The following is a 26,103-nucleotide window of genomic DNA, read 5'->3' on the forward strand; positions in this document are numbered from 1 at the left end:
TATGAACTACGCCCATTTCTGGGGGAGGGGTTGTTAACTGCGGGGCTGCATGAGATATGGATCCCTACAAATATTTTGCACTGATTAACTTTCATGCTTGGGGGGGGTGGGGGAAATCACTTAATGGGGGTTTTGCTTTGGGGAGAAAAATTGCGATCCTAAAGTGTGCAAAAATCATTGTCAGGACTAGAACTGGGGACAGTGCGTTGTCTAAAACTTTTGGGGGGAGGGGGTTGTGGAAACAGCAGATTCCAGTCAACCAAAAAATTTAATGAATTTGTCTTGATTTTGGCAAATTGTTTTGGTCCAAAACCACCCCCTCCCCCCATCTAAAAAGGTCTAAACAATTTGATTTTTCAGGGGGGAAAGACACTGTGCTTAGAAATTTCCTTCATTTTTTTGAAATGCTAGAAATTGAAAGAAAAACATTGAGTTTGACCTAAAACACTTTTTCAACTTTTCAATTTGCTGAAAATTCTGAAGAAAATTGGTTTTGTGTTGATCTGAAACAAATTATTAGGTTTTATTTGCAAATACCAGTGAATCAAAGCAATACATCTGTTTCTCCAGCTCTAGTCAGGTCCACCCAAAATCGCAAGATTGGTGCAAAACATCATGAGATATATATATATATTTTTGAACATAGTATGTTTGGGGTTCTTTCTGGCTGCCTTTTGTTTTATTTAGGTCACACTCAGGTCGCATTTGAAAACTTTTCTCTAGGAGAGAGGGCTAGAAATGTACTTTCCCCCATATTCCCATGACTCCGGGAGCTGGGGCTTTAAGGAAAAACAGCAGATATTGCAAGAGTTCGCAGCACTGGAGAAATCCCATTTCTGCATGTGCCAGATGATCTAATGTGGGGGTTCTTATCCCAGATTTTGCAACCCCTCCCTGCCCTTGTTGTTAAAGGGGAGGGGATCCCCACTAGATCCCAGCTAAAAGGGGCAAGGGTGTCCTTCAGAGAGGGGTCCTGCTATGGTAAAGGTTGAGAATCCATCGTCCGCTGTCTTGTCCGCACTGGGAGTGTAGCCACTTGTGCCGACCCCTATACACCACGACAGCCTGACTTGCCCCATTGCAGCTCACCTGATTTGATGCACAGGACTCCTGGGTCCTATTCTCGGCACAAGGGCTCCTGGCTAAGCTGCGTCAGCGCAAACTGCGATAGGCCATCGTAAACCGTGTCTGCATGAGGGGACTGTAACAATCCAGCTACAGCTTTGGATCAAGCCCAGGGTGCACCAGACCTCAGGCCCCAATGAACTCAACACAGGCTGGGGTCCCATTTAAGTCCATAGGGCCTGTGTGGACTGGGGCCTCTATATTGCCCTGTAAATGGATCGAACCGTGGAGTCCTGACTCTCATACCTCACCACTAGACTCTCTAGCTGGGGAGAGAACCCTGGAGTCCTGACTTCTGGCCCCCGCACCCCTTCCTCCCCCCCCCCCTCCCGGCGCGCGCACGCTCTAAACACTAGACCCCACTCTCCTTCCAAAGCTGGAAATAAAACACAGGAGTCCTGATTTCCATTCTCCCTGCTTTAACACCACTAGGAGACACACAATCCCAGGAAATGAATTTGCTGTCTAGGCACAGAAAGTGAAACTGCCCGGGCTGGTGTCCCAAGCAGAAGGTAACATCCCTTTAAATGAACTCCAAGTTGCCTGCAGGATTGTTTGTGGGGGCCCTACCAGGGGCCTAGGAACTGAGCCGTGGGGGGCTAAGCTATGATTGGTGGAAAGTCCTCTGTTCCCACATGCACTGAGCAGGATCGGGCTCCCATACACTGTACAGTCAGCTCGCCCCAGCTGTCCGTCCAGAACAGCAGTTCCTATAGGGTGACCAGATGTCCCGTTTTTATAGGGACAGTCCCGTTTTGGGGGATTTTTTCTTATATAGGCGCCTATTAGCCCCCATCCCCTGTCACGTTTTTTCACAGTTGCCATCTGGTCACCCTAATTTCATACCAGCCCCCTGCTGACCTGCAGATGGGGAAGGGAGGGGTACGCACACCTCCTGGTGGAGAGAATGGCACAGCTCAGCCCTCGAGTCAGTGCCTCTTTCAATGTGTTTCGAGGCCGTACAGCCTCGTGGCTAGAGCATCCGAAGGGCACTCAGGAGGCCTGAGTTGGATTTCTGACTCTGCCACTGGTCCGCTGGACGACCATGGGCACTTCGCCCTGTGCCTCAGTTTCCCCGCCTGTCAGACAGGGATGATGATACTGACCTGACATTCTTTGAGAGCTACGGAAGGGAAAGAGCTTGGTGGTGTTATTCACTGGTACGACAAGCGACAGAATCCCCGGCGCCCCTTCCAACCCCACCTGGGGGCGGATTCACCGTGCAGCCCCAGAGGAGACCCACTAATTTTCACCTTGATGTAGTGGGGCGCAGTCAGCATCGGATGAGGGTGGGGTATAGGGCTGACCCTGCAGCTACATGGAGGTAACAATTACCTGCTGCCTTCTCTCCATGAGGATTTGACAGTGAGAGAGCCTGGCACAGCTCCATGAGGGGTCACTGGGGTCAGCATTGCTCAGAGGGGAGAGCTGCTCCCTACAGAGCCCCCCACTCCATTCCCTGCAGCACAGCGACCCCTGGTGCCACCCTGGGGCACTGCCGTCAGCACTCATTGAGAGGGGAGAGCACCTCCTACTGAGCCCCACACACGGTTTCCTGCAGCACAGCGCCCCCTAGTGCTGGGACACGGGAGTCAGCACTAGGGGGGAAAGAAGCCCCTACTGACCCACCCCCACCCTGCAGCACAGCGCCCCCTGGCGCCAACCTGGGGCATTGCGGTCTGCACTGACTGCCACAGCCCCCGCTTGAGACCCCATCCCTCTCCATGTGGCACAGCGCCCCCTAGTGCTTCACTGGAGCACAGGGCTCAGCACCAACGGCCAGAGGAGACCACCCTCCACGGAGTTCCCCACCACACTGCCAGGAGCACAGCGCTCCCTAGGGCCAGCACGGACGAGAGTGGCGTGTGCCCCCCGCTGAGCCCCCCTACCCTGCTCCCTGCAACGCCCCGACATCTGCCATCCAAGCTCTGAGCCGGCCCCAGCCTGCTCAGCACATGCGATCTGCGGCCGGGGCTCCGAAGAGCAGGGCGACGTGTCGGAGAAGCCCCCTACAATGAGGGCAAAACCGGACCTCCCTGCCTCCCCATCAGGCGGCACAATGCACCCTCCCCCCAGCCTGCCGGGCCCCCATTGGGTGTCACGGAGCTCAGACTTCCTCTAACGAAAAGCCACACAGGAAGCTCTGAAGCAAGAAGGGAGCAATTTTTTCATATTTTTGTAGATGCACCGTAAAAAAAGAAAAAGAGAGAGAGGTTTTTTTTGTTTTTTTTTTTAATACCCAACCCAGCCTTGAAATCTACCCTCCAGAGGTGCCGCGGGCACCACCCCCATTGGAGGCAGCCAGCCTGGGATGAGACCGTGACGGGGGATGAGCAGTGAGAACCATGGGCTCGCGGATAAAGTAAGACCCCTTTGATTTTCTCTGAGCGCCGATCCCATGCAGGGCCTGGGCTTTAGCAGAAGGGATTTTCAGCCCCTCAGAGGCGCGCACCAGCCTCCCACCTGCTGGCTCTTTACCTGATCTGTGGAGAAAGTGAAATTGACCTTTGATCCCGGGAAGACACCACGGGGGGCAGACAGGCAGGCCCCTTTAAGACACCCCGTCTTTGCTGGTTTCAATGCCTCAGGCCCCCATGAAGGGAGTGACACTGAGGGGGATGGAAGATTTCTCCCTTTGGTGGGTTGGAAGCTCGGGCAGGGGGACGCCATGGAGAATTGGACACTGCAAAGGAGTGGCAGGGTGAGGGATCCCTAGCTTGGCAGGCTGCTGGCCCTGCTGCTCTCTGGGCCGTGCCAGTTTTGGGGTCCATCTCTTTCCAGCGCGGTTCACCATCCGGGCAACCGCGCCCAGGTTTGAGCTAGCCAGGCAGGTGAGCAGCCCAGGGTACTCCTGGGCAGGACTGCAGGAGCCAGGGGCGGGGGTCGTCCGCAGTTGGGAGGGGAGTTCTCCTCCATCCTCTAGGTGCAGGCAGGATTATGGGGCGCATCAGGGGGGTTTTAGCTCACCTATGGAGCTATGTCAGCTAATCCTGTTGCTGTCCTTTGGCATCTTCTAGCCAAAGATTCATCCTGCTTACGGATGAATTCAGCCTCACCCCAGAGAGGCCGGTCAGCATTAATGTCCTCCTCTTATGGGGGGGGAAACTGAGGCACAAAGAAAGGGAGTGACTTTCCCAAGTCACTCAGGCAGTCAGGGCAGAGCAGGAGTGAATCAGAATGCAGGAGTCCAGAATCGCAGCCCCCCCCCCCCCCCGCCCGCGGATCCAACTCCCCTCCCAGAGCTGGGGCTAGAAGCCAGGGGTCCCAGCTCTCCATAGTGTGTCTTATCTCCACGTGAGGGGTTCCCATTCCATGTGGAGTCTGGATCCGTCGCCGGGGTCCTTAGCCAGGTCCCCCTAAGGGGTGCCCAACCCCCAGCTGTGCCTGGCTTGTGCATTAAAGGTCGTGTCTCCCCTGCCCCCCACCCCCAGGAGACAAGAAGTCTGAGCAATCTAAATCGGGCCCTTCCTGAAAGGGTTTTCCCCCAGCACCTCAGTGCATGCAGGCCTAAGATTGCTGAGCAAATCTGCACAACCCTGTGACGGCCGCTTGTGCACTGAGCTTGTCCGTTCTCAGCCATTAGCCAAGCCAGTGGTTATAGGTTCCTCTCTTCTCCCCCAACCAGGGAAAATCCCCAGAAGACATTTGATTTGTTCTTTGAGGCAGCCTGCCCCACATCTGCAGATGACGGTAAGTCCCTGAGCCCAGAGGCCGGCGCCAGGGTGGGCGGGTTGTGTGGGGTTTATCTGTGTTCTTAGAGGGGGTGGGATGCAAGGGGAAGGTCTGGGGCAAATGAACACTGGAGTCTTAATTTCAGACTGTTGGTTCAAATCCAGCCTACCTTCCCTGGGGCTAAAAGTGGATATCTGCTGTGGAAGTCAGGACTCCTGGGTTCTATTCCCAGGGGCTCATGGTTAGAGTGGGGGGCTGGGAGTCAAAATTCCTGGGTTCTATCCCCAGCTCTGGGAGGGGAATTGAAGGGGGTGGTGCTAAAAGCCAGGACTCCTGGGTTCTATTGCCAACTCCAGGAGGGGAGTGATGCCTAATGGTTAGAGCAGGGGGTGGCCATGGGAGTCAGGACGCCAGGGTTCTATTCCTAGCTCCAAGAGGGTCCTGGAGTGTAGTTGTCTAAATGGGGGCAGGGGGGGAGACTGAGAGTCAGGACTCCTGGGTTCTTTCCTGGGAGTGGGGTCTAGTGGTTAGAGCAGTTGTTGCTGAGTGTCTCTTCCATTGTTCTGTGAGCCTAAAGACCCATGGAAATTAGGGCCGTCCCATGGCATTCATGGGGGGTTATCTTCATGAAGGACAGCATTTGGGAAGGGTTTGGGGGCATCTGCAGTTCAGGGGAGACATGAAACACCTCCAGCTGTCTGACCTCGGGTTGGGATTTCCTCAGGGCCCCTGAGCCAAGCAGGGTCCAGCAAAGCCAGTGATAGGATGAGGGTGCTGTGGGGTGGCAGGGGAACAGTAGGGGGGGGTACATCCCTTGGCGTCAGTATGACCCCAATACCCTAGCATGGTGCTAGGGGGTGGGGTGCTGCAGGAATTGGGGTGGGGGGCTCAGTAGGGGGTGCCCTCCCCTTGCAGTCCGTGTTGGCCCCACTGCCCCAGCGTGGGGATAGATCTGACAGTTTCCCTAGCACTGTGTGTGTGTGTTGTGTGTGCAAGAGCTGAGGTGTTTATCCCACATCCTGTCTGTAGATCATTCTGTTCTGCCTCCCTAAATCCTCCTGCAGGTTTCTTGTCCTAGAAAATGTTATTCACTTCCTGTCCTAAACTGCTGTATCTGGCTGTTCAACAGCCCTTGCGGCCTACCCCAGAAATGGCTGCCCCTCAGCGCCGGGCGAAGGATCCCTGTGTAAACAGCCCCCTGCGTCCCACCCCAGAGGCAGCTGCATCTCAGTGCCAGGGAGGGATTCCTGTGTAAACAACCCCCTGTGTCCCACCCCAGAGGCAGCTGCATCTCAGCGCTGGGCGAGGAATCCTTGTATAAACAGCCCCCTGTGTCCCATCCCCGAAGGGCTGCATGTCAGGGCCGGGCAGGGATCCCTGTATAAACAGCCCCCGCGCCCCACCCCAGAGGTGGCTGCATCTCAGCGCCAGGCAAGGGATCCCTAGGTAAACAGCTGCTACACGGCACTCTGGCACTGGGTGAAGAATTGCTGTATAAACAGCCTGTCAAGCATTATAGCCCAGCTCACAGTGGGGGTGACTGTCAGGTCCTGGGGAATCGGAAACCCCTTCCCCAGCCTCCTGGTGGGGGGCAGGGGGAGTCGGCTCCATGGGCAGGGCCGGGCCTGGGTTCAGAGGTGCGCCCCCCCACCCCCACGCAGAGCCGAAGGGCCCTTCCATCTGGGCTGCTCTCAGCAGCCACAGGAAGTGGCGAGGCGGGAGGTGGAGGCCGCGAGTGTGTCTGGTGCATCACGCGGGGGGGGGACGGGCATCCTGCCCTGCATGGGGGGGGGGGGTAGTGAGTGCTAGCGGGGGGAGCTGTCCCAGTGGGAGGCTGCTCTCGGGGTGGGGGATAGTCTAGTAAAGAATCTGGGTGAAGAGACCAACCTCTCCCGAGCCCACGGCTCCCCCAGGGATCTGTGTATATCGCTCGCCTCCTTGGACCTTCAGGATCAAACAGTCCCCAGCTTCTGGGGCGGCCTCTCCCCACCTGAGTCCCATCCCGTGTGCTACCCCCATGGCCCAAGCAGCTCCGAGCAGTGAGCCCACCGAGCCTGGTCCCCCAGTCAGACCCATGGGCCCATCCAGCCTGGTATCCTGCCTCCCTGTTACCCCAGTCAGACCTGTGGGCCCATCCAGCCTGGTATCCTGCCTCCCTGTTACCCCAGATCAGACCCGTGGGCCCATCCAGCCTGGTATCCCTCCCCCCTGGTCCCCCAGTCAGACCCATGGGCCCACCCAGCCTGGTATCCCTCCCCACTGTTACCCCAGATCAGACCCATGGGCCCATCCAGCCTGGTATCCCTCCCCCTGGTCCCCCAGTAAGACCCATGGGCCCATTCAGCCTGGTATCCCTCCCCCCTGCCACACTAGATACAGGGCCTTTCTCCTCCAGGGTGCTGGTTCTGGGGGCCTGGCTGGCTCCAGGTGTTGGGGAATGACATACTGGACTTTTCCCCTCTCTGAGGCTCTGATCCAGCTCTTGGTTGGTGGGACTGGTTGGCTAGGGGGGTGGAGAGGGGAGGGATGCTCTCCTCTAGGGAGTGCCAGCTCTGGTCTGTTCCCTCGGCAGGGGGACTGGCTGGCTCTTAGAGGTCAGGGAATGGGATAACGGGGCATTTCCGCTCTGGGTTACGAGTTCAAATCCAGACTATTCTAGTAGTATCCTAAAGTCATTACCATCCAGTGGTGCTGATTGATGGCCTTTATGAAATGGTTGGGGGCTGGGAGCCAGGACTCCTGGGTTCTATTTGTAGCTCTGGGTGGGGAGTGGGGTCTATTGGTTAGAGCAGGGGAGCCAGGACTCCTGGGTTCTATTTCTGGCTCTGCCACTTTCTCCCTGGCTGTCTTTGGACACGTCACTTCCTTTCCCTGCTCCCCACTGGTGAGGGAGGTTGTGGGGCTCAGGGAGCATTGGCAGGGGCCTGGGGGGCAGGGCTGTCATCGCGGTTCTATCTCTGCTTTCCCCACAGACCCCCAGGTGCTGAGGCAGTTCCCGGAGGAGTTCGATGACCAGGTCTGTGCCTCGCTTCTGCGCCCCTCTGCCAAGCGCCATGCTGTAACGCCAGAGCGGGGGAAGGGACAGCCAGCTGAGCATGAGCCGCTCACCCCACAGTGCGTTGGGGGCAGGCTGGTGTGTGGGCCTGGAGCCATGGATCTGGGCTTAATCTGCCTAATGTCCATCTAACCCACTATCCCCCCTGCCCAGAGATCACACCCATGGGCCCAGCGAGCCTATCTCCCCTTCCCTGCCCCCTTGATCAGACCCATGGGCCCATGAAACCCTGCCGTCCCAGATCAGACCGGTGGGCCTGTCTCGCCTAGTGCGGATTAAACCAGTGAGAACCAAAGAATCCCCCTTAAATTCCTCTCAGCTCAGTCCTGGCTTCTCGTCTGTAGCAAGGGCCGGGGTGTTTGATGGGGCTTTTTGGCCCTAGGGGACTTTCCCTCCGGTCGGGGGCAAAGAGCAGACAGGAAATAAAGATGATCTGGCCTTCGCCCCCACCCTGGTGTGCTGGGTCTCCGTGATCTCTGAAGTCATGGGGGTGTAATTTTCACCTTGCCTTCTCCAGGAATCCATCCAGATGCTGCCCAAATTCTGCTTCCCCTTCGACATAGAGAGGTACACGGCTGCGCGGGTGCACGTCGGTCTGTGCATGTGCACGGGTGGGAGGATCTGTCCTGGGGTCTCCTCCACCCAATAAATCTCTCCAGTTTACGAGCTCCCCTGCGGTCAGTGGCTCATGGCTCTCGGGGGACAGTAGCCAGGGGTCAGGCCATAGGCGTCCCTGTGCGGTGTCTAATGCAGGAAGCAGTGAGAGCTGAGGGCCATCCCCTCCCCATCCCTCAGGAGGAGGATGAAAGGCCTCTGGTCCCACTAGTGCCAAAGGGAGAGGGAGGTCCTGAGCACCTGGCAGGATCGAGCCCAGTGAGCCCAGTGCACCACGATTGGGACCAGCAGTGGTATTCAAACCACTAGACTCCACTCCCTTCCCAGAGCTGGGGGTAGAAACCAGGAGTCCTGGCTCCCAGCCCCCTGCTCTGGGTGTTGTCCTGTCACCAATGCCCGATTCGATCGGCCATTAGCTTCCTCCTCTCCCATCGGTCTCACTGGGTGCCCTCCCCGCCCCCGCAGGGTAAAGGAGAACTCCGTGGTGCAGAACTTCACCTTCGTCCTGACCGATCTGGAGGGGAACCAGCGCTTTGGGTTCTGCCGCCTGGCCGGGGGCTTCCGGACCTGCCTCTGCATCCTCAGGTACCGGCTGGGAGTGGGCTGAGGGCTCCGCCAGGGGGCGCTCTCCCCGCCTTGTTAGCGCTGAGCCCGATGCCACAGCGTGGCACTAGGGGATGCCAGGCTGCTGCAGCCACCGTGTTTCAGAGCAGATCTAAAACTACGATCCCGGCCAATGTATCCACCCCCACGTTCTGCCAAATTCCTCCTCCGTCAATTGCTTCTATTCCGGTGGTTCCCTCATGTCCCTGGATTTAGGGTACTTCTTCACTCAGCACTGGATAAAGGATCCCTGTATAAACAGCCCCTGCGCCCCACCCCAGAGGCAGCCGCATCTCAGCGCTGAGCGAAGGATCCCTGTATAAACAGCTCCCGTGTCCCACCCCAGAGGCAGCCGCATCTCAGTCACTTCGTCTCTCTGTACCTCAGGGGGAACGGCCCTTCCTTTGTCTGTTCAGACCCTGAGCTCTTTGGGGCACAGATTCTCTCTCACGCGGGGTCCGTTCAGCACCCGGCAGGATGGGTCCCCTAACACAGACATTAAACTGCCCCCGTTTCTCCTTTTCTCAGTTACCTGCCCTGGTTTGAAGTTTTCTACAAGATCCTCAACAACATTGCTGACCACTTAGCCAAGGAGCAGGTGAGCCGAGGACTCCTGGGTCCTTTTCGGTGGCTACCTCCACCCCTAGTCTCGCTACATCCCTATCATCTTGTCACTCCCTCAACCCCAGCTCCTTTTGGACCGATCCGTTTCATCCTTTCTCTCTCCCCATCAGCTCAATGAACTGGCCGAGTTCCTCTCTGCCCTCTATTGCCACCCGGTGCCCCAGCTGAACAGCCCCGTCAACCTAGAATTTGTAAGTATCAACTCAGTCTCTCTCACTAGGGGGTGCTGCCCCCCCCCGGGTCCATGATCCATCTGTACAGGGCGCTACCAAATTCACGATCCATTTTGGATCCAATTTCACAGTCATAGGGTAAAAAAAATCGTAAATGTCACGGTTTCCAACACGTACATCTGAAATTTTGTGGTGTTGAAACCGTGGGGGTCCCGACCCAAAAGTGGGTTGTGGGGGGTCGCAAGGCTATTGTCGGGCGACGCGGGATTGCCACTCTTACTTCTGCACTCCTGCTGGGGGTGGCCAGCAGCTGTGGAGCTTCCTACAGTTGGGGGCGGGGAGGGGGGGGTGTTTCCTGTAGGTGGGTCTGACCTGGCCCCAGGAGTGGTCCATGCAGGGGAAGGGGAAGTCTGGTCCTTCCCCAGCCCGGCCAGGACTAACAACTGGAGCCTAGTGCCCAGGAGGAGCCCCCAGCCGGGGCACCCCCAACTCTGGCCCTCCCTGGCTCCAGGGCAATGCTCAAGGATTAAAGGGGCCTTGGGCTGGCTGTGTGTGTGGGGGGAGGGGACGACGACTACAGTGCCCCCCCATCCCCAACCACGGTGCCCTGGGTGGTCGCCCACCTTCCCCCTCCCAAAAGTGGCCAAAACCCAAAATATTTCAATTCAAACTAGTGCTGAGGGGCCTCGTGGGAGTTGTAGTTCAAGTGCCTCATGCACCCATTCTCTATGGGCCAGCTCCCTGGTTGGACTACATCTCCCAGGATGCACCACTTTCTCCCCTCTCAGTGAAGGGCAGGGGTGTGACCGAGGAGTGCATCATGGGTCGGCAGCAGTTCTGCAGAAAAGGACCTAGGGGTGACAGTGGACGAGAAGCTGGATATGAGTCAACAGGGTGCCCTTGTTGCCAAGAAGGCTAACGGCATTTGCGGCTGTATAAGTAGGGGCATGGCCAGCAGATCGAGGGACGTGATCGTTCCCCGCTATTTGACACTGGTGAGGCCTCATCTGGAGTCCTGTGTCCAGTGTTGGGCCCCACACTACAAGACCCAAAAAATTGGAAAGAGTCCAGCAGAGGGCAACAAAAATGATTAGGGGACAGGAACACATGAGTTATGAGGAGAGGCTGAGGGAACTGGGATTGTTTAGTCTGCGGAAGAGAAGAATGAGGGGGGATTTGATAGCTGCTTTCAACTACCTGAGAGGTGGTTCCAGAGAGGATGGTTCTAGACTATTCTCAGTGGTAGAAGAGGACAGGACAAGGAGTAATGGTCTCAAGTTGCAGTGGGGGACGTTTAGGTTGGATATTAGGAAAAACTTTTTCACTAAGAGGGTGGTGAAACACTGGAATGCGTTGCCTAGGGAGGTGGTAGAATCTCCTTCCTTGGAAGTTTTTAAGGTCAGGCTTGACAAAGCCTTGGCTGGGATGATTTAGTCGGGGATCGGTCCTGCTTTGAGCAGGGAGTTGGACTAAATGACCTTCTGAGGTCCCTTCCAACAGTGGAGAACGGCAGCATGAGACACCCACACTACAACTCCCATGAGACACCAAGGTGCCGTTTTGAATTGACATAGTTTGGTTTGGGGCCAAAATATTTCAGTCTGGGATATTTTGACAAGATAGCGACACTTCCCAGGGGAAGCAGATGCTTTCGGGGGCGGGGGGGAACCCATTTAGTGGAAAACCCAATTTTCCACTGAAAAATCATGGCTCTTCAATCTAGGGGCAAAAGGGCTAACAAGATCCAGTGCCCGGGAGTTGAGGCTAGCCAGGTTCACGCTGGAAATAAGGCGTACGTGTGTGGAAACAAGGGAATGGAGAACTCATATTTAGCCTTTCCCACAACACAAAAACCAGGGGTCACGCGATGAAATGCACAGGCAGCAGATTTAGTACAAGATAGAGGAAGTATTTTTTCCAGGCCACGCACAATTAACCTGTGGAACTCACTGCCTTGGGATGTTGTGATGGCCAGTTAACGGAGGATAGGTCCATCAATGGCTATCAACCAAGGTCAGGGATGTAACCCCATGCTTGGGGCAACCCTAAATCTGACTCCCAGAAATCAGGAGGGGACAACAGGGGTGTATTTCTCCAAAATTGCCCTGTTTTGTCCACTCCCCGTGCATCTCTGGCCACTGTCGGAGACAGGATACTGGGCTAGATGGACCTTGGCTCTTACGTTCTTATTGGTTGTTTTTCTAAAAGGTCTGATTTGGGAATTATTTGGGGGAAGTTTTATGGCATTTTGGCATTAAGATCTCTTAAATCCTCCGGACTGCCCCAACCAAGCCCGCTGATCCCGCGAAGGTGCAGGGCTGTCCTGCTGGTGGTGCACACGCACGTCTCTATGCTTTTATCCCCTCGCTGTCCCGCAAGGACCAGAAGTTGAACAAACTGAGAATAAGCACCGGCAACTTTCTGAATGGCCGACACAGAGACCGGAGCCAGGATCCGGCGGGCGGGACCGAGTCGGTGAGTCGGAAAACTCCGCCCGATGTTAACCAGCCGGAGTGTGCCGACTAACCGAGCGATCCCTGACAGTGCATGGTCCCCGTCCCCCCCCCAGCCAGGTGGTATGATCACCCCTATCTGGTGGCACTAAGGGGCAGCTGGGGAGGACGGGCAAACTGTGCAACTGGAAGAAGAGGACCCCCGAATCTTCTCCCCTCCCTAACCAGGGGAGCAAACTCAGCCGCCAACTAATTACAAGCTTAACGATGATTAACCCTGTGTGGCTTGGGTGAACAGCACTAACTCCGCAGCACGGCGCCCCCTGGTGGCGGGGGCCGTGCTAACGCCACCCCCTTCTCCATTACAGCCCTCCTACTTCATTGCCCCGGACCTCGGCAGCCTGCCCACCATCCCGGAGAACGTAAGTCCCTGCGCCCCCTCCTGGGATGGGCGGGTTTGGGGGCTGATTCAGGGGTGCAAAGAGCAGAGGCGGTGGAATGGGGGAGGTGCCCTGGTAGTGAGTGGGGTGGGGGGAGAGCACTGCAGGGAGACTGAATGTGAGCAGTGCAGGGAGAGGAGGGGATGCATTACACTGCGCGGCAGGGTGGGATAGGCAGGGGGCCGAGGGGGAGAGTACAGTGTGCTGCAGATTAGGGGAGAGGAGAGCGCACTGTGCTGCAGGAGGGGGAGGGGGGTGCGCTGCAGAGTGGGGAGAGGGGAGAGTGCACTTCACTGCAGGAGGGGGAGCAGGCATGCACTTCACTACAGAGGGGGAGGGGGAAAGCGCAGTGCACTGCAGGAGGGCGAGAGCACACTTTACTGCAGAATGGGTGCAGTGGTAGAGCACACGGCACTGCAGGAGCGAGAGAGTGCACTGCACTTCAGGAGGGGGAGCGGGTGCGCACTGCACTGCAGAGGGGGAAGCACACTGCACTGCAGGAGAGGGAGAGTGCACTGCAGGAGGGGGAGAGCACACTTCACTGCAGAAGGGGAAGCAGGCGTGCACTTCACTGCAGAGGGGGAGGGGGAAAGCGCAGGGCACTGCAGGAGGGCGAGAGCACACTTTACTGCAGAATGGGGGCAGTGGTAGAGCACACTGCACTGCAGGAGCGAGAGAGTGCACTGCACTTCAGGAGGGGGAGCGGGTGCGCACTGCACTGCAGAGGGGGAAGCACACTGCAGTGCAGGAGGGGGAGAGTGCACTGCAGAAGGGGGAGAGCACACTTCACTGCAGAATGGGGGAAGTGGCAGAGCACACCACGCTGCAGGAGGGGGAGAGTGCACTGCACTGCAGGAGGGGGGAGGGGGAAAGCACAGTGCACTGCAGGAGGAGGACAGCACACTTCACTGCAGAATGGGGGAAGTGGCAGAGCACACTGCACTGCAGGAGCAAGAGAGTGCACTGCACTTCAGGAGGGGGAGCGGGTGCACACTGCACTGCAGAGGGGAAGCACACTGCAGTGCAGGAGGGGGGAGGGGGAAAGCACAGTGCACTGCAGGAGGAGGACAGCACACTTCACTGCAGAATGGGGGAAGTGGCAGAACGCACCACGCTGCAGGAGGGGGAGAGTGCACTGCACTGCAGGAGGGGGGAGGGGGAAAGCACAGTGCACTGCAGAGGGGGGAGGGGGGAAGCGCAGCACACTGCCGAGTGGGGGAGGGGAGCTCACATTGCCCTGCAGGAGGGGGAGGGGCATGCATTGTGTTGAACGGGGCCGGGGGGAGCGCACTGCAGCGGGAAGGACAGAGGGGCAGACGGGGTGAAGGGGAAGAGCGGGGAGTCGGGCATCTCTAACTTCTGCCCCGGCCTCTGCCCGCAGAGGAACTTGACGGAGTTCGTGGTGGCCGTGGACGTGCCCAACATGCTGCAGCTGTACGGGAGCATGCTGTACGAGCGGCGCATCCTGCTCACCTCCAGCAAGCTCAGCACGGTGAGGGGCACCGGGGGGGGCACACGCCCTGGCACAGGCCCGCGGGGGGGGTCGCAGGGATATGCCCTGGCACATGCCTGCAGTGGGCGCGGGGACATGCCTTGGCTGGGCACTGGGGGGTGTTGCTCAGAGGGACGTGCCCCGGGCCACGCGCGCAACCCGCTACGGCCCCGGCCCGGGACTTGTGACCCCCGTAGCTCCCAACGCAGGACATTTCTTGAGGCCCCTGCCTCCCCCAGATCTCTCCGTCCTCGGAGCCCCCCACCCAACCCCCCCACTTCGGAGCAGAGTCTAAGGCCGTGTCTGTGTCTGTCCCCAGCTCACGGCCTGCGTCCAGGCCTCCTCCGCCATGCTCTACCCCATGTACTGGCAACACATCTACATCCCCACGCTGCCCCCGCACCTGCTCGACTACTGCTGGTAAGGGCACGGGCAGCCTCTGGCGGGCTAAGCAGGGGCGGGCCAGGTCGGTTCTTGGAGGGGGGACCGCCGGCGTCCTTCAGGGAGGTGGGAGGGGGTGCTCTCCCCTGGCTGTCAGGGCTGGCCCCAGTGCCCTAGACTGGCACTAGGGGGGCGCTGTGCGGCAGGGAGCAGGGTGGGGGCTCTGTAGGGGGAGCTCTCCCCTGGCGGTCAGGGCTGGCCCCAGTGCCCTAGACTGGCGCTAGGGGGCGCTGTGCGGCAGGGAGCAGGGTGGGGGCTCTGTAGGGAGCGCTCTCCCCTGGCGGTCAGGGCTGGCCCCAGTGCCCTAGACTGGCACTAGGGGGCGCTGTGCGGCAGGGAGCAGGGTGGGGGCTCTGTAGGAGGCGCTCTCCCCTGGCGGTCAGGGCTGGCCCCAGTGCCCTAGACTGGCGCTAGGGGGCGCTGTGCGGCAGGGAGCAGGGTGGGGGCTCTGTAGGAGGCGCTCTCCCCTGGCGGTCAGGGCTGGCCCCAGTGCCCTAGACTGGCGCTAGGGGGCGCTGTGCGGCAGGGAGCAGGGTGGGGGCTCTGTAGGAGGCGCTCTCCCCTGGCGGTCAGGGCTGGCCCCAGTGCCCTAGACTGGCGCTAGGGGGCGCTGTGCGGCAGAGAGCAGGGTGGGGGCTCTGTAGGGGGCACTGTGCCCTTTCAGCTAGCCCCTGCCTGGCACCATGGGGTGCTGTGCCACAGGGAGCGGGGCGAGGGCTAGGCAGGGTGAACTCTCCCCTCACGGTCCGTGCCAGCCCCAGTGTCCCAGCGTGGCGCTTGGGGGGGACTGTCCTATAGGGAGCAAGTTTTAGGGGGATAATCTAGTGCACTGATCCCTCTAGTCTCTGCTTTGAGGCACGGGCGCTACCAGGCCTGGGCAGTTTATGCTTTATTTGTCTGCGTCTCATCATCCTCTCTCTCCCTCCCTCCCTTCCCGCAGTGCCCCTATGCCCTACCTCATCGGTGTCCATTCCAGCCTCATGGAGGTGAGTCCTGCCCCTCCCCAGCGCCCCCTGGGGACTGCAACCTGCACTGCAGGCTGGGAAGGGGGGTGAGTCCCAGCGCAAGCTTGGGCTGCAGGAAGCCTGAATGTGGGGGATCCCCCAGGATGCAGGAGGGAGCTCCTGCCGTTCCCAGGAAGAGATCCGGGACTGGGGGAGGGGGCGGGCTTGTGTGGAGAAAGGGGTCCCACAGCTTCATGGGGGGGGATTTACTCAGCCTTTGCACAGGGGGTGGGTCCGATCCCCTGGACGTTTAATTTGGATCTCGAGTCAAAGTTGCCATCAGCAAGGAGCTGCTGGGGGTCCCGGAGCTGGAGCGAAGCCGGGTGCCAAGCTACAGGCTCTGGCCCCTTGTGGGTTGCCTGCTGGAGCGGGTTTCCCTCAGGGAACAGCCATCCTGGTGGCCTGAGGTCACCGGTGGACGGCAAGCCCGGCTGCCTGGTGGGGAGGTGCAGAGCGCCGAGGCCGGCTCCAGCTCCAGCCCTTTCCCCTCTGGATGTGTCCTCTCCTGGCAGAGGGTGCGGGACAAGGCCCTGGAGGACGTGGTGATCCTCAACATCGACACCAACACGCTGGAGTCGCCCTTCCAGGACCTGGAGAACCTCCCGAGCGACGTGGTCAGTCCCTGCCCGTCCCCTGCTGCCGTCCCCTGTCTCCAGCACAAGCAGATGGGTGAAACCCTCCTCCCCCTCCACCAGCCCTGGAGGGGACCCCACATTCAACCTCCATGATCCTTGGCAAGCCCCAGGCTGGGCTGCATCCAAACCTTAGCCTGGATCTCCCCATAGCCCCCTTCTCTCCTGTTCTATGCCCCCTCCTTACACCCCGGGTATGGGGCGTGGGCTCTGAGCTCCCCCTGGCATCTCATGGCTTGGCAGCCCGGGGATCTCATCCCCAGTGCAAACGCTGCCCTTTGGGTGCATGAGGAAGGAGGTTCCCCAGCCAGAGCTGGAAGTCAGCTTCCTTCTCTAGTGGCAACGTGATCTCTGGAGATCCCACGGACAGATCCTTCCGTCCCTTTCCAGAGGAACCCCAGGAGATGGGAGGAGCGTGATCTGCAGGGACCCTGTGGGATCTCCCTCCCTCCCCGCTCTCATGGACTTTCCCATCTAATCCAGGGATCCGTCTCAGCCTGAGTGTACCCCAAAGCCCCCTGGGATCTAGGGCCCGGACCACACTGCTGCCCCTCCCCAGCTCCCCCAGCCCAGGAGCTGACCCTGACTCGCTCATGTGGGTCCCTCCTCTCCCAGGTGTCTCTGCTGAAGCTCCAGCTGAAGAAGCAGTCGGCCACCACTGGGGACGGGGTGGCCCGAGCCTTCCTCCGAGCCCAGGCGCTGCTCTTCGGCGGCTACCGTGACGCGCTGCTTTGCACCCCGGTGAGGCTGGCTTCCCTCCCCGCCCACTGAGGGCAGCTCACAGGGAGGGGGCACATGCAGTGTGAGATAGGACAGAATCGGGGGCTCAATGTCTCCCCCTTGAGGCTAGACATTCATTATTGGTATCTGGGACCCTCAATCCTGGTCCAGGACCCCTTTGTGTTAGGTGCTGTATATTTCACCCGGGAATTTGAGTTGAGGGCAGGAACCCATTGTGCCAGGCGCTGTACAGACCCAGAACAAGAAGCTGGTCCACGCCCCCCCTTCCCACATGCCCCATGTGTTCCCTCCAAGAGTTCCCCCCATGGCAGCCTATGCGTTCCCCCTTTCTTCCAGGCCCAGCCATACGAGTGTCTGCACGCCTCTGAGCAGCTATGCTGCCATGGGCAGGGAGACCGGCAGAGTAGCATAGAGCAATCAGCCCTCTAAGTGTCTGTCTTCTCCCCGTTGTGGGGTTTCCTTCCTCAGGGATCTCCAAGATCGGGAGGGGAAACCCCAAACCCTCCCCACTCTGTGTCCCTCTAATGACCCCCTCCCAGGGAGGACTTCCTGGAAATCCAGTGGCCCCTGTGGGTTTCTCTGTGCAGGGGGAGGCGTTAGCCTTGAGTGACCCTCAAGGATTTTATGTTGCAAAGCAGCTGCAGGGGTTAAGCGGGGCTGGGGGGGGGGGGGGGGGGTTGAGTTCTCCAGAAACGCTGAGGAACCATCCAGGGCAGCTGGAGTGCCCGGCTGGCCCAGTAACTACCCCGTGGTCAGTGCCTGCAGGGGCTTTGGGCTAGCTGCCAATCCCCGGTGCCCAGAGCAACCTGGCTTCCCCAGTCTGGGGCCCCGCTCCAGACCTCCCTCCCCCTGAGCGGGGCACAGAGCCAGTGTCTCTGATCTGGGGCCCAACCTCCTAGAAGGGAGCCCCCTCCCCCCCCCCCCGCATTCACCCTCTTTGTGCCCTCTGCCCCCAGGGCCAGCCCATCTCTTTCTGCCAAGAGTCCTTCCTCAACCACAAGTCTAGCACCATGCGGGAGTTCCTGCAGAACGCAGTGCACCTGCAGCTGTTCAAACAGGTAAAGAGGGGAGCCTAGGGCTGGGGGGGGCAGGAATTCTGAGGCCCGGTTCTGAGACCCCCAGGTACATTGGCAGCCCCTGTCCAGAGGAAATGATGTGCCCAGCCCCCGCCATGTGCGTGTGACCTTCTCTCCTGGAGGGGTGAGGGGTGCATCTAGGAGTGTTTGGGAGGGGACCTGGGATGGGGGGAGGGGGTTGGTTGGGCCACCCCATCCCGGTCATATTTCCTAGGGCTTTGAGGTGTCAGGTCATCACAAAAGTTATTAACGAATGGCCGCGCTCTCCCACCATGTCCCCCATGCCCTGCCCCCATGTCCCCCATAATAATTTATGCCCCCACTGTATCATGTGCTCTCCCTGTAATGGCCCCCTCTAATGGTTCCCCCACTCCATCTGCCCCCCCATACTCCCCTCTAATGGTTCCCCCTCCATCTGCCCCCCCATACTCCCCTCTAATGGTTCCCCCTTCTCCATCTGCCCTATCGTGTGCTCCCCTCTAATGTTTCCCCCCTCCATCTGCCCCCCATATTCCCCTCTAATGGGTCCCCTTCTCCATCTGCCCTGCCATGTGCTCCCCTCTAATGTTTCCCCCCTCCATCTGCCCCCCATACTCCCCTCTAATGGTTCCTCCTTCTCCATCTGCCCTGCCATGTGCTCCCCTCTAATGGTTCCCCCTTCTCTATCTGCCCCCGTGCTCTCCTCTCATGGTTCCCCCTTCTCCATCTGCCCCCATATTACCCTCTAATGGTTCCCTCCTCTCCATCTGCCCCCGTGCTCCCCTCTCACGGTTCCCCTTCTCCATGTGCTCTCTGCGCTCTCCCCAACTCCCCTGGGACCCGCGCCACCCCCTTTGCAGTTCATTGACGAGCGCCTGGAGAAGCTGAACACCGGCGTGGGCTTTTCGGATGTGTTTGAGCAGGAAATCACCAACAGTGGGATGGCGGCGGGTAAGGAGGGTGCAGCCACTGACCCCACCTTCCCCGGGGGGCAATAGGGGCGCGGTGCCCCCAGTGTGAGCCCCTGTGCGTATACAGCAACCCCACCCGCATCCCCAGGGAGCCGTGGCAAAGGATTTGCTTGGCCCTGCTGATCCCTGCCCGCCTTCCCCTATGACTCGGTCCCTCCATTCTGTCCATCTGTCCCCCTCAAGTGCATCCATCACTGCAACGTCTTCCCCAGCCCCCCCAGATGTGGCCTTTTAACAGTGGTGCCACTCAGGGTTCCCCCACAATGCACCGGGGGTTGGCAGTGATGGTAGGACCGGCCTGGCAATATCCACCTCTTCACCAGGACGTGGGTCAGGCTCGGGGGTGAGGGGGAAAGGAGTGGGGGGTGGGGAGGGTGAGGTCCCCACCTAGGGCCCTTAGTCACTAATGGCCTGGGAATTTACATCTCTCCCATTCCTGTCCCCATGCAGGTAACCTGAGGTCGTACCAGCTGTGGGTGGAGAGCCTCAAGGTATGCAGCTGCCTGCTTGATCTATGTATGGGGCAGTGAGGCCTGATAGCAGCTTGTGGGGTCCACTGGAGGGGGTTGTGAAGTGGTGTGAGTGCAGGACTGGGAGCCAGGACTCCTGGGTTCTATACCCAGTTTTGGGAAGGGTGTGAGGTGCAGTGGTTACAGCACAGGGGCTGGGATTCAGCACTCCTGAGTTCCAGGGAGTGGGATCCCAGATGCCTGGGTTCTGTTCAACCCTGCCACTAACTTGCAATGTAACCTGGGGGGTTGGGGGGAGTCACTGCACCTCTCTGTGCCTCAGTTTACTCCCTCTGTAAAATGGTGATGACGTCGACCTATCTGCATTAAGTATTACCTGCAGCTTCTAGTTCACCGGCTAGCGGCAAAGGGCCAAATCATTCTGAGGCAACATGTTAAGTTCCCTGTGTCAGTAAATGGATCAAACTGGGCCCAAATCCAGACCCCCTGGAAACTGAGGCAAATTTTGCAACTGATGTCGGGGGGAATCAGATTTGAGGTTCAACTGGTGCATTTTACACCATGAGAGGACGGATCCTTGATTGGTGTAAATCAGTTTAGACCCATTGACAACAGAGGGGCCAAGATCTAACCCCCGCGATCCTGCGGGCTGGGAAAGAGCAGGTGAATAAGTCACGGAAGAGGTGAACGAAAGAAGCTGCTGCCCTACTTTAATGTACTGCTCGCTGTGTAAATTAACTCCCCTGGGGCATGTAATTTACACACGCTCCCGAACACACCACTTCCAAATTAGTAGCTTGATTCTGATCCCCTTCGAGTTAAATCAGGAGCGGCTCCACAGAAGTCACTGGAGTGCCCATAGTGGGTTGAGAAGCTCAAGCCCTAAGTTTTTGTTTCTCCTTAGGGGCCATTAGTGGCTTAGATGCATTGACAATATTATGTTCTACTGTTGCCTCTCTCTTGAGAGGTAGCAGATGCCCAACACCGGGCATGCCAGCTTCCAAGTGGAGGAGAAATCAGTGATATGGAGTCTGGGCATATTTGCAACTTGTTTATTTATACTCTATACACCAGTCTTGGAACAGAGGTGTCACCAGCTGCACACAGGCTGATCCCCTCATTCAGGGATCCCAGCCCATTGCAAAACTCCCTGCCCAGGGTGCAACACTGCCTCAAGAATCGGAGACCAAGATGGAGCAAACTGTCCAGTGCTGTCCCAGCTCCCGCTCCCCGGGCCTCAGCACGGCCCCCAGATTAACTGCCATACGCAGCGTGTGTCTTCCCATGGCTGACCGTTCGCTCGCCTGCTGAGGAAAAAAAACAAACTTGGAGACCACATGTCACAGTACCGGCCTCCAGCTGATTTGAGTTAGAAGGACCATGGCAGAGAGCAACCCCCCACTGCTTGCAACAGCTCCCACCGGAGAAAATGCCATTGCAAAACTGGCAACAATGCGCCCAAGAACGCTGCTAAGAGAAAGATTGTCTGCAACAGCGCCACCTGGTGATTCCTGCTGCAACTGTATTCACCCACAGGCTCCCTCTAATGGCAGGAAGGTCAGGCTACTTGTGTCAGGGGGAAAGACAAAGCTAAGAACTGCAGGAGACACCAGGCACCTATAGGGGTCGCTCCAAAGCAACATCTCTGTGCTTTGTCTTGCCAGAAAGGCGGAGGGGCCCTGATCAACACTATGAAGAGCAAGACGAACCCAGCCGTCAGGAACATGTACAAATATGTAAGGTCACCAGCTGGCTACACAGTCTTCCCCGTTCACTGGGCTCTGTTAGCAAGGGGATCTTATCAGTGGGGGGTGGAGCTCCCGGGGGCTGGGGTATCACAGGGGAATGCAGTTGTGTCTCCATGAGGGGGGGGTCCCAGGGCTGGGGTATCACAGGGGGATGCTGTCGCGTCTGTGTGCGGGGGATTCCCGGGGGCTGGGGTATTGCAGGGGGATGCAGTCGTGTCTCCGTGCCAGGATCTCAGAGTGGACAGTTGTATCAGACCATAGAGAACCAGGAATGGCTTCCTGCCTGGTCACCCCGCTCTCTCCTCTCCTCTAGGCCAAGAGCCATGCCCGAGACAGGCTGAAGGAGATGCGAAGTCGCTTGAGGTACAGGGTAAGATTCCTACTGCAGCAATCCTCTTTGGGCTGGGGGATCCCGCCCAGACTCCCCCCGCTACCCAACCTCCAACTCTGAGCCAGGGATTCCCCCTTGCTGAGGAAATTCCCCCACCCCCCAGCTCCCCTCTGATCAGCTACTTCCTGGGGGATTGGGTGGGGCAGGAGCTAGGAGTAGCAGGTCATAAGGAGGGTTAAGGGTAGTAGATTGTGAATGGGGTTCGGGTCAGAGGTAGTAGATGAGAAAGGGTTAGGAGACAACAGGGGGGCTAAGGGTTTGGGTCTGGGGTAATAGATCCTAAGCTGGCTAAGGAAACTTTCTAGTCTTCTCCCAGGGCAGATTCTGCCGGGAGTCCCCATGACGCTCTGCTTGGAGAGCCCTCTTGAGGGTCTGCAGAACACGACCTCTTGGTCCGAGGGGGCTAGAACCAGCAATTCTTGGCAACTCCTGGCAGCGGGACTCCCTTGGGCTGAGGCTCTGGAGAAGATCGGGCTGAAGGCCCCCCCCGAGGTGCATTGAGCTCCAGCTATGCCCCCACCCCAGTGACCTTTGCCCTCACCTGCCGGGCTAGCTGGCCGTTTGAAATGTCATGAAGCCCCTATTAAGAGCACTGGGGTTTGGAGCTCCAAAGCCACAGGTTCGAATTCCCCCCCTACTCCCACTTCAGCCGTGGCCAAGAGCGCTTCGCCAGGTGGGGGCATTTGCTGCCACCCAGTTGCCAGTGGGCTGGGCCTCCATGTCACCCCCAGACCAGCCCCCCCTTTGTCGGCCGCTGAGACCGAGCTCCTCTAGGAGCGGATGGGGGAAGCTAGCCCTGGCTCTTCTCTGTCGCTCTTCGGACGCCTTGCCTGCAGTCTGCTCACCGTCTTCCTGCCCGGCCCTCGTTCTCCCCTCCAGGACTTGAGCCAGGCTTCATCCCTGCAGCGAGGCGGCTCCCTGAGGAGCCACCAGCTCTCGGGTCCCATCCTGCCCCGGAGCACCCAGTCCGAGTGCCTACAGAGCCGGCTGCCCATCACCCAGCACTTCGGGAAGGTCAGAGACTGCTAAACCTCTGTAGGGGGTGGGAATGCACAGATAGTCCTCCCCCAGATGTGGAACATCTGGAAGGAAATAACAGCGGGGTGTGGGTAATTCCCGATGCAGATGTGCAACATCTGGTGGGAATAATGGCGGCATGCAGGTAATTCTCATGCAGGTGTGAAACATCTGGAACCTGTAGCAGGTCGTTTGGGAAGTGAATCGCTCCCCCCTGCCCAGATAGCCCTTACTCATTGAGTAGCATTGGGGGGGGGGCCCACAAGGCAAACTCTGCCCGGCTGTGGGCCTTTCCTCCCTTTCCCACCCCACCTCTGTCGCTCGTGGCCCTGGATAACGACCCTAGCCCAGCGTGGGGGGAGGCTGGCACAGATCGGGGAGCGGTGGACATGGAAAGGCCTTGGGGGCAGGGAGGTCCTGGCCTCAGCAACCCCCTCATGCTGGAGGGGCTTGGTATTGCACTGCCCAGGGGTGAGCATGGGGATCGGCCACTTTGACCCGTGTTTCCTTGCAGTCCCGGCCCCTGCGACCCAATAAACGCTGCAGCGGGACAGAGCTGGAGGCCCAGAGGTAACTGGTGCGGGAGGAGCACAGATACTCGGGGGAAAGCAGAGATGGCCTGGGGTGTGGTCTGCAGGGCATGGGAGGGGGTTCCCCCCACCTCATACCCTGCCCCGGAGGGGCTCACTCTCTGTGTCGCCTGCCTCATCCTTCACGTGCACTGGGGTGCGGGAAGCTCTCGTGCGTCACTGTGCGCGCTGGCCTGGCCTGTGCATGTCAGCTTCGACACCCGTGCTCCCAGCGTGGGGGGAGGCTGCGTGCCCAGTGTGTGTGTCTGTCGGCTCGCGCGCGTGCGTTTGCGTTCAGGCGTGATCCTGTGACGTTTGTGGGCCTATGTCATGTGTGCTTACATGTGTGCTGGCAAGTGCGGTCAGCTTCATGCCTGCTCCTTCTGACGCAGACGGCAGCATGGGCGGCCAGCTTTAATACATGAGCACGTGTTGGTTGGCCTGCGTGTTGGCACTTGGGCCATGCGTGACGGTTGACCTGCCTATTCCACGTGTTCGTTTCCGTGCGTACAGGCACAGACAGAGTGTGAGATGTGACGCTGTGTTCCCGTGTCGGTTGTCATGCGTGTTGACACATGTGATGTCACTTTCGTGCACGAGCTTGTTGCCATGTTTTCTGTATGTCCGTTTACACGCGTGGCTGTAACATGAATGCCCAGCCCTCCCTTCCCCCATGTCTCTCAGGGCTGGCCCGGCAGAAGGCCCCGAGGCTCCCCAAGGCCCCGATGCCATCCCTGATGCGGGAGAGCTGGACAAGAGCTTCCTGGAGACGGGCGAGATCGACCTGCTGGGCGAGATCTTCGAGACGCTGAGCCTGGCGGCGCCCAGTGGACGGGGGCTGCTCTACGGGACCCGCAGCCTGGACTTCTGCAACCTGGAGGAGGGCAGCTGCTACACCAGGGTGAGCTCCCCCCCCCACCCCCGCGGGCACCTCCCCGTGCCCCACCATGCACCTCTCTCTGTGCTGCCCCTCCCCCACGGGTACCTCCCTGTGCCCCCCCTGCAGTGCCCTTCCCCTGTGGGCACCTTCCTGTGCCCCCTGTGTGCTGCCCCTCCCCTGCGGGCACCTCCCTGTGCATCTCTCTGTGCTGCCCCTCCCCCATGGGTACCTCCCTGTGCCCCCCCGCAGTGCCCTTCCCCCGTGGGCACCTTCCTGTGCCCCCTGTGTGCTGCCCCTCCCCTGCGGGCACCTCCCTGTGCAGCCCCTCCCCGATGGGCACCTCCCTGTGCATCTCTCTGTGCTGCCCCTCCCCCACGGGTACCTCCCTCTGCTCCCCCCCCCGCACCTCCCTGTGCAGCCCCTCCCCGATGGGCACCTCCCTGTGCACCTCTCTGTGCTGCCCCTCCCCCACGGGTACCTCCCTCTGCTCCCCCCCCGCACCTCCCTGTGCTGCCCCTCCCCTACGGGTACCTCCCTCTGCCCCCCCCACACCTCCCTGTGCTGCCCCTACCCCAGGGGCACCTCCCTGTGCCACCCCACCTCTCTCCCACCAAGTCTTTCTCTTGGCTCCTCTCTCCCCCATCCCTCTCTGACCCTACCGCCGGATTCCGCCCCCTCCCCAACTTTTCCTCTCCTAGCCCCTCCCCTAACTCCACCCCTCTTCTCTAGCCCCTCCCTCCCACCATTCTTCTCCAGCCCAGGTCTCTCTCCCTGCCCCGTGCTGCACCAACCCTGGCTCCTTGTCCCTTCCAGCTGAGGCACACGAACCCCAGCGAGGAGAACTTGAGCGGGCACCAGGCCCGGGACCACGAGTGCTGGCTGCTGGCCGAGGAGGACGACTCGTCCCTGGAGTTCGCCCCCCCGTCTTCGGAGGAGGCCTCCCTGGCCGAGGAGGAGGCTGGGGACTCCCAGCAGGCTTTGCCGCTCCCCGCCAAGGCCACGCGCCCGGCGAGCGGGATGTGGGACCGCGGGATCAATGAGGATGAGGAGGGCCCTCCCCAGCCAGCTGAGAGGGTAGCGGCGCCCAGGGTGTCCTGGCACAAGCCCTTCCAGCTGGGGGAGGAGGAGCTGGGGGGCAGGGCAGCTGGGGGGCAGGGAGGGGCTGGGACAGAGCTGACACCAGCCCCTAGCTCGCTGGGGTCCCCTGAAGAAGCAGGGACAGGAGGCCCCCCTGAAGCAGCCACTACAGGGACAGAGCCCGGGCAGGGGGCATGCGGGGCAGAGCCCCACCCCAAACAGGATAGCCCCGCCCCTGAGGCAGAGCCCCACCTCCCACCAGATAGCCCCTCCTCCCCCACCGTCCAGTCAGCTGTGGCTCTGTTCCAGGCCAAGGCCTGCAGGCAAACTGACTTCAGAGGAGGGGTCCCCCCGCTGGGGCCAGGGGCCACCCTGCCCAGCTCAGCCTGGCCAGAGCTGGAACAAGCCTCCCAGCCCCCGGCCCTGCCCAAGGTATCGGAGCTGAAGAAGAGATTTGAGTCCTAGCAGGCTGGCGCCGTAGAAAGAGCTGCACCGGGGGGCCTATGCCGAGCTACGGACGTTGCTGCACCAGTCTCCCCAAAGGCCAGAGAGCTGCACCAGGGGCCCCCCCAGCCTGAGCTATGGGCAGAGCTGCACCAGGGGCCCCATGCTGAGCTGCACCAGGGCTCCCCAGGGGCCGGAGAGCTGCACCAGGGGCCCCATGCTGAGCTGCACCAGGGCTCCCCAGGGGCCGGAGAGCTGCACCAGGGGCCCCCCCAGCCTGAGCTATGGGCAGAGCTGCACCAGGGCTCCCCAGGGGCCGGAGAGCTGCACCAGGGGCCCCCCCAGCCTGAGCTATGGGCAGAGCTGCACCAGGGGCCCCCCCAGCCTGAGCTATGGGCAGAGCTGCACCAG

The 26,103-nt window shown here is 59.7% G+C and overlaps 1 protein-coding gene across 7 annotated transcripts; it reads left to right on the forward strand.

Moving 5' to 3' along the window:
• The first annotated feature begins 506 nt into the window (after positions 1-506).
• Positions 507-26,058, forward strand: DENND1C (DENN domain containing 1C). Of its 7 annotated transcripts, none has more exons than XR_005223642.2 (24): positions 3,214-3,487; positions 4,751-4,815; positions 7,770-7,813; positions 8,370-8,419; positions 8,933-9,052; positions 9,599-9,668; positions 9,805-9,885; positions 12,247-12,342; positions 12,689-12,742; positions 14,142-14,252; positions 14,572-14,672; positions 15,634-15,679; positions 16,210-16,311; positions 16,945-17,070; positions 18,027-18,128; positions 18,986-19,076; positions 19,547-19,587; positions 21,231-21,302; positions 21,628-21,684; positions 22,585-22,719; positions 23,237-23,292; positions 23,976-24,192; positions 24,985-25,779; positions 25,849-26,058. XR_005223642.2 is itself a non-coding variant. In XM_037887855.2 (23 exons), exons 1-23 carry the CDS (start codon positions 3,471-3,473, stop codon positions 25,711-25,713), a joined length of 2,583 nt encoding a protein of 860 aa, XP_037743783.1. In that variant the 5' UTR covers positions 3,215-3,470; the 3' UTR covers positions 25,714-26,058. The 7 variants fall into 7 exon arrangements, 4 of the variants coding, with proteins under 4 accessions (XP_037743785.1, XP_037743786.1, XP_037743783.1 ...); XR_006286732.1 differs by having other exon boundaries at positions 25,903-26,058; XR_006286733.1 differs by having other exon boundaries at positions 24,985-25,770; positions 25,893-26,058.
• Positions 26,059-26,103: the final 45 nt, after the last annotated feature.

This window comes from Chelonia mydas, chromosome 20 (assembly GCF_015237465.2).
Source record: "Chelonia mydas isolate rCheMyd1 chromosome 20, rCheMyd1.pri.v2, whole genome shotgun sequence".
Classification (NCBI taxonomy): Eukaryota; Metazoa; Chordata; order Testudines; family Cheloniidae; genus Chelonia; species Chelonia mydas.